Source organism: Zeugodacus cucurbitae, chromosome 3, assembly GCF_028554725.1.
Source record: "Zeugodacus cucurbitae isolate PBARC_wt_2022May chromosome 3, idZeuCucr1.2, whole genome shotgun sequence".
In the NCBI taxonomy this organism is placed as follows: Eukaryota; Metazoa; Arthropoda; class Insecta; order Diptera; family Tephritidae; genus Zeugodacus; species Zeugodacus cucurbitae.
Genome location: NC_071668.1, coordinates 20372087 through 20379563, shown reverse-complemented (window position 1 = coordinate 20379563; position 7477 = coordinate 20372087). Strand labels below are relative to the sequence as shown.

Genomic DNA, 7477 nt, shown 5'->3' with positions numbered 1-7477 from the left:
TATATAACCATATATCTAACTCGTTTAGTTTTGGGTGTTACAAACAACCGCTTTAATACTCTCTTAGCAAATTTGTAGCGAGAGTATAAATATATTATTATTTTTTCAATTATACTAAATTTTTCCTACTAGGTTACGACCGGTAACTGTAACTGCTCGCTGAATTTGTGCCAAATTATATTGGCAGAGAATCGAGTTAGCGCTGGCGCGCAATAGGAAACAAACTTTATCAGTTTAGGATGTAGTTACCATGATTTTACAGCGTAAATTGTGACAGTTTTCAAATACGAGCTTTGCTCAGCATGCTGTGGTGGCAATAATAGCAACAAAAACAACAACTAACTGGTAGAAATATACTACTGAATATGTATTATATGACAAAGTTGTTGTAAAGCTTTACCAGCAAAGCTAAATCGATTATGTAAGGGTTGTCAATGGCAAACGCTGCAGGTGGTCGGAAGGGTTGAAATTATATACATATATACAGGCATATTTTCAATAATTTCTTTTAATATTTATTAGTGCATAAATATCGAAAATTGAAAAATTATTTATGATTACACTGAGATTTTGAAAAACATGCATATTTGAGTACTGAAAAAGTTTCGAAATTTTCTTAAGTGAAAAATGTTAATAAAATAGTTATTAAAGACTTAATAAGTCGATATTAACGGTAAAATTCATTTGCTTTAAGCAGTATTTACAGCAGTGTCTGCTGTCAAAGCTCTGGGTGTAAGACCATCGGTTTTCAAAATCGATGTCATGTCAAACTGCAACAACACAATCAAGTACGATGTGGCCGCGCTTACCGTCTGAAATATGTTTTTAAATTATTTTATTTTATTTTAAATAAATATTAAAAATATACGCAACTCACCGAGAAGATGAAGGTATAATCCAATGCGAACAACCCGATGCCATTGAACTGAAAGTAGCCTTCCCAGTGTAGAAATTGCAATGTGAACGCCTTCATTTTGTTATAGTAGATATCATTACCCAGCATAAATGCCGGTTTCTTCTGCATAATCTCGTGTACGAGCATAGCCGATTGCTTGGAGTGCGCATTCGTGTTGCAACATAAACGCAATACGAAGTAACCCACCATCATGGTGGTGAAACTCCATATGACATAGAGATAGATCACATAGTCCAGCAATTGATTTTTGCCACCAACAATAAACATGACCTTGGTCACCAAAAAGATGCCGAAAATGGTGATGACAAAACAGGCCGCCATATAAGGGACGCATTGAGCGCCAAACTCGGCATTCACCAAAACGCTCAGTGAGAGTATCTTGTCGTGCAGTTTGAAGAGGCTGGGCAAATTAGTTTCCGAGGTTTTGCTGGAAAAAATGCAAAAATAAAGTGATCAACCGCAAAAACACCATCTAATACAAACCCATCTGTTGTGCGCGTCTCATCATATTCACTTAAGCTGTACGCATCATCGGCCGAGTCATCGTCCTCACCAAAATCACTATCACTATTACTCAATTCATCCGATTTTCTGGTTTTCTTTTGCAAGCTAGCCGTTTTAGTTCTTGACATATCACTGATAATTGCCGGACCCACTTTGCTACTCTCCTTACGCGTATCATTTTCGATATCCATAACGGCGATTGGTGAATTCTTTTTCTCACTCTCATTATTGATCTTTTCGAAGAGCAAATTTAATGCGGCAAAACGTGCGGAAATCTCCGATATATAGGAGGCGAACATGCCCTGCACTAAGCTGCCGGTGACGTATGGAAATGTGATGACCATATTTGTATAGAAACAAAATGGACCGAAGTATCTGGGAATGAAAAGGGAAATAAATAACTTTGTACAATAAACTATTAATTATTTCATTATTTAAGTCTAAATTGAGTAGTTTTGTACAACAAAAAGAATATCCGTGCTCTCTACTGTTGGATCTAACTAACTGTAATAGACCCGACTTCATATAAGTCAAAATATTATAATCTCGATAAAATTCTCGAAACCCGAGAGATGATTTCATACTGCTACAATAACAATAAAATAAATTGAGTCAATTATGAACTCAATTAACTAAATCAAAACAACGTATTAGTCGAGTTTGGCATGTTCGTTTGGTTAAGTTTCATGTTCAGTTTATGCCAATTAAGGTGGCCGTATTTTTGTGGGTCAATCCGGGGTATTAGATAGGTAGACAGGTATAGGGAATGTCAGGCCCTTAGGATACCCCTTATGTAAGTACCGAGACTAGGATACCCGCACACTACAATGTCTTCTTTGAACCAAACTGTCGACTTGTTCGAGATAATCTTCTCAAATAGTTTTTTATGTGTAGACCCTTCGAGATATCGTTACGCACACCATGACCTTTAGTCGTAATTATTTTTCTGTATCATTGAGCTAGAGACAACAGTATATTCATCTTCTACTGCTTCTACAGTAGCCAATAAATGGTATATCCAGTCAATTGGTGTGTCTTCCAATCAAACAGTGACCTCTTAGCACTCCTACTAGAGTTCTTATTTAGTTTTAAATTTCAATAGCCGGAATGTACGATATTTATTCCATTCAGGTGCTACTTTGGACTGAGTAGGCAATTGAAAAGTAAAGTCCGCTCTCGTCGAAAATCAGACTCTAGAATTCGCTCATTATTCCCGTCTTGATATATGGTACAGTAGCGTGGACGATGACGACATCCTATGAGACGACTTTAGGAGTTTTCGAGAGAAAGATTTTGCGAAAGATGTATGGTCTTTTGAGCATTGCCAACGGCGAATACCGCAGACGATGGAACGATGAGCTCTACGAGTTCAGCGACTGCGCTGGCTTAATCATGTCGTCCGCATGGACGAAAGCGCTCCAGTTTTAAAAGTGTTCGATGCAGTATCCGGTGGAAGCAGAGAAAGAGGAAGACCTCCACACCGTTGGAAAGGCCAGGTGGAGAAGGACCTGGCTGCACTTGGATTTCTAACGGACGGCGAATTGAGAGGGAAAGAGAAGAATGGCGCGCTATTTTTGATTCCGCTATAATCAAATAAACGATTTCTATGTCAATTACATACATATAGTACATACCATTGTAAGGTAATATCTAATCCGGCTAGTTCAACTGTTTCACAGATACCTGGAATATCATTCTGTCCTGCAACCCATTGCAGGTTTATTTTGTAGTAGGAAACCGGTCCCATCAAAAGCTCAAAGCATTATTTCACTATCTTTGAGAAAATCCTTAAGGACTTTAGGATTTTCAAAGCTGCTTGGCTGTCTTACACGAGAAGACTCGGGAAATTCTTTAATTGCAGTAAACTCTGCTTGATCTGGTAGTCGAAAGACAATTCTGGTATTTAGTTTTTATGAAAAGACACCTCCCTCCCACTCATTTATTTAGTTTGAATCCGTCCGTATAGTTACTTATCTCTGTGTCTTTGTCCACCTCGCCTTTTTCCACTATTTTCTAGTGGGGAAGATAATATTGAGTGCCGTTATTATATTAAATTCTAATTGATTACCAAAATGAGTGGTATTGGGTAGAAACGGGAACTTCCTAAGTATATTAAAATGTCACCTAGTAGATAAGAATTTCCTCAGAGTCTATCTCTTAAAGGGATATTGAGAGGTACTAGTCTCGATACTACTCCTCGGACGATTTCTTTACATTTTTCGAAGCGATCGGTGTTTTAAGAGGTGGACGGACGCCTTATCTGTCACAAAATTCTAAATACTAACTCAAGACCCTCGTTAAATACTTTAAGCCAATCAAATATATGAGTTCTACATAAAGTAGAGTCAATAAAATACTTCTTCAACATCTTCAATGTAAGATCCAACTTCCATTTGGGACACAAAATACAGATTAACACTTTAGCTTTCTGGTAAGGTAAAAAGTGGGTCTCCATTGACCCACTCACCCATTCGTAGCTAACTGAATGATAATTATAACTCATAATTAAAACCAACTTACTTGAAAACATGCCTGACATCATAAAATATAGCGAATGCGAAGGTACCCAATATGAAGGCCCATGTTATATAGAATAGCCGCTTCTTTTTTGTTACCGTCATTGTACTGCGATTGTCGGCCAATTCGATACATTTCTCTGTTAATTCATCGATTTCTAATAGTCTTTTGCCAAATTCAATGTAGAACTTTTTTTGACGCAGTAGCGTTAGAAAGTAAATGGTCAAATAAAGAAAGCAGCCCAAATGCACCAGCAGTTTACCGCTAAAGTTGCAAATACTGGCGCATTCCTTCAAATTGTAAATGGTCAATTCCTGATAGTTCACATAGTAGTAGCAGAATAGATAGAAAACTGGCATAATGAATATGATGCTATAGTCCACAACTAAATTTGAGTCCGCTTCGGTGCGATTGAAGGGCATCAAGCCGAAGAGCTGTCACACAAGAAGAGAGAATTATTGTTTATTAGAGAGCAAAGAGAACTTTAAATAGCAGATAAGTGTTAAATTGAGAAAAACTTATATAAAATAGCTTGAAGATTTAGTTTTTTTTTAATAAATATCTGAAATTAGTGATATGGTAAATATTTCGATTGATTTTTAGTGTTTGTTTAGAATTTTGGGTATTTGGTCACGACAACCACGTATTTGAAGACCTTGAAGACCGTTCTATGATATCATTTTACTAAACTTTTTAAAGTCATATCTACCATAGGACATTATCCGATTCGGAAATGTGTCAGAAAGATTATCAGCATGCCTAGTTGAATAAAAAATTAGGAAATTTTCGGGTTTAAACACGACTTAGTATATACCGATATATACCAAGTTTTCTTCTCTATAAAGGGGTTTTCAAAAGGGACGCTATAAAAGTAGACCATTTCATCGAGGAAAGATATACGATCCAACAACGAGTCGAAAATATTAAAATTTAACAGTCTCGTCACGCACACGTCGTTCTCAAGCGTTGGGCATCTCTGTGACGTCGCTGTGGCGATTTTAGCGAAGAGATCTTGGCCTACATCCTTACAAGATCAAATTGAAGCAAGAACTGAAGCTGCTTGACCACCAGAATCCTCGTATGTTCGTGAATTGGGCTGAGCAACAACTTGAAAATGATCCGGATTTTCATCGAGAAATCACCTTCAGCGATGAGGTTCATTTCTGGCTGAATGGCTTCGTCAATAAGCAAAATATGCGCAATTGGTCAGGCAGCAATCCACACGTACTCCATGAGTCTCCATTGCATCCCGCAAAAAAATTACGATTTGGTGCGGTTTATGGGCCGGCGACGTCATTGGGCCGTACTTCTTCTGTGGTGATCAAGACCGACACGTTACTGTGAATGGGAATCGCTACCGCTCAATTATAACCGAATATTTTTGGTCCGAAGTGGATTATATGGCCTTGGACAATATGCAGTTCCAACAAGACGTCACCACAAGCCACACAGCGAATGTCACAATCGATTTATTGAAAACCGAGTTTGGTGAACGTGTCATCTCACGAAATGGGCAAGTCAATTGGACGCCTCAGTGAATCGATTGGACGCCGTTAGACTATTTCTTGTAGGACTATGTCAAGTCTATGGTCTATGCCAATAAGTCAGCGAATATAGAACGCAGCAGTATGGGGCGATTTATGCTTGAAAATCGTCGAAAATTGGATTCAGCGTTTGGACTTCAGCAAGCGTGACCGTGGTGGACTTGCAAAAGCAATCGAGTTCCATACATAATGACATCGAATGTACATCCTCAGGAATAAAGAATTTCATTTCACTTTCGAGCGCACTTATTGAAAACCCCTTTATTATTATCTTTTAGAAGTGAGAAAAAGTCTGCCTTCCTTCCACTATCTATAGTTATGTCACCGACACGACATAGATTGACAAATAATATAGGTTTCTTAAGATATATTTTTGCCAAAAATAAACGGCAGAGCATGATTTGACCTTAAAAAATTTACAATTTTGACGAAGAGTGCCGAAGAGAGGACGTCTTTTCCAAATTAAAGTCTCTAATCACTCTCTTACTAATGTTACTGCCTCAACCACTATCACTTCTCTCGAGTTAGAACAGATTTTGATAACCAACCACGTCAGTTTCATTTCAAAGCAACTTCGAGTAAACGAGTTTAAGGACATTTACGACCAATCCTTTATACTCTTCACACTCATATCAATAACCCAATTTATACTACATAATCAAGCAATTAAATTTATATTATAATTATTCTATATGGATTTCCTTTCTCCTTTTATAATTTACCAATGACGCTATTTGCAGGAACAAATTCATTTTCCTTTATTTTACTCCGACTTGCGACCACTCAACTATACTCTCTAGAACTCACTGTTATAAACGCTTATGAGTCTTTAGGCTTAATCCTAATTTTATGTTCGGTTAATTTACATACGAGTTAATACGAATAAAATTATTGTTATACAAATGCAAAATAATAATATTACAACAACAAATGCGTTGAGCTATCAGTTGAAAACAATGTGCGATAATATCAATTCAATCAACCTAAACGACACAAGGATCTCAATTAGTTTAATAAGAATATACACTGAGAGAAATTGTGGTGGAATACGCTACTATTAAAGCTAGTTGTTATTAGTGAACTCAGTAATCACTTAACCTCAATTCGTATTAAAGTTTCTGATTCATAAGTTTAAACGTTTATCGACGCGGCTAACGGATATTTATTTCCTTCAAAAACGCACTGTAAATATTTTAGGTATAGTTATTTTTATAACCATGAATTTCTATAGATTTTCCATTTTTACAAGACAACAACAAGACTCTGGGGACCTAACATTTTTAAATGTTTTATGACCACCGAAAACGGTACTTCCAGCAGCTATCGCTTAGGAAGCCACATCTTGTCGCAATGATTGGAGTGTCCAATGGGCACATATGCAATAAGGTTAGGGTCCAGCCAGAAGCCAAAGATGTTTGGAGGAAGGCGATGAGGAATCGTCCAAACACTACTTCCTTCTATGTCCAGCATTCACCAGACTAAGTTAAAACGCCTCGGTAGCCACACCTTCGGCGAACGAAGTCGACTTTAGAACTTTGTAATAGCGCTTTGTCGAATCATGAGGGTCTTGGCGATCCGTTCGGAGTATTTCGTTGCCATAAAGGATAGTGAGACTCTCTGCAGTTGAGAAAATTTACACCTTGATCTAAACTAAACTAACCTTAATCACCAGGCGATATCGTTTTCATTTTAGGAGTACTCCCAAGTTGTTGACATTTCGTTTTGTAGGTCGACTGGTTTTACAAGATGGCATCAATTTATGTATTTAGTATGACTGTTCCAATTAGAGTATTCCTTTAGGCTGCCGAAACTATCAAATTTTATAAGACGATGCGAGATCCATGATGACATCCCAATACATGTGTGTCCAAATTAAGTCGACTAGCCGAAGACTTCTACTTATTCGGAGCTTTAAAAAAGAAAAACTAAGGTTATAAGGAGTTGAAACAATCACATTTCGAGCACATTAACGAGTTCTACGTAATTTAACCTCCTT

At 37.4% G+C, this 7477-nt stretch overlaps 1 protein-coding gene across 1 annotated transcript; it reads right to left on the bottom strand.

Annotated features, from left to right (window-relative positions):
* Positions 1-531: 531 nt before the first annotated feature.
* Positions 532-7019, bottom strand: LOC105216403 (gustatory and pheromone receptor 33a). The gene is made up of 5 exons (XM_011190875.3): positions 6204-7019; positions 3941-4371; positions 1400-1795; positions 878-1343; positions 532-812 (listed from the first exon to the last, which is right to left on the bottom strand). The coding sequence occupies exons 1-5, from the start codon at positions 6231-6233 to the stop codon at positions 690-692; spliced, it is 1446 nt and encodes a 481-aa protein (XP_011189177.2). The 5' UTR covers positions 6234-7019; the 3' UTR covers positions 532-689.
* Between the last annotated feature and the right edge of the window lie 458 nt (positions 7020-7477).

Coding starts and splice junctions, on each gene's coding strand:
- LOC105216403 (XM_011190875.3), bottom strand. CDS start 6,233: ATGAATTTGTTCCTGCAAATAGCGTCATTG. Junction 4,372..6,203: donor TCCTGCAAATAGCGTCATTG/GTAAATTATAAA, acceptor CTTGTGTGACAG/CTCTTCGGCTTGATGCCCTT. Junction 813..877: donor ATTATACCTTCATCTTCTCG/GTGAGTTGCGTA, acceptor AACATATTTCAG/ACGGTAAGCGCGGCCACATC.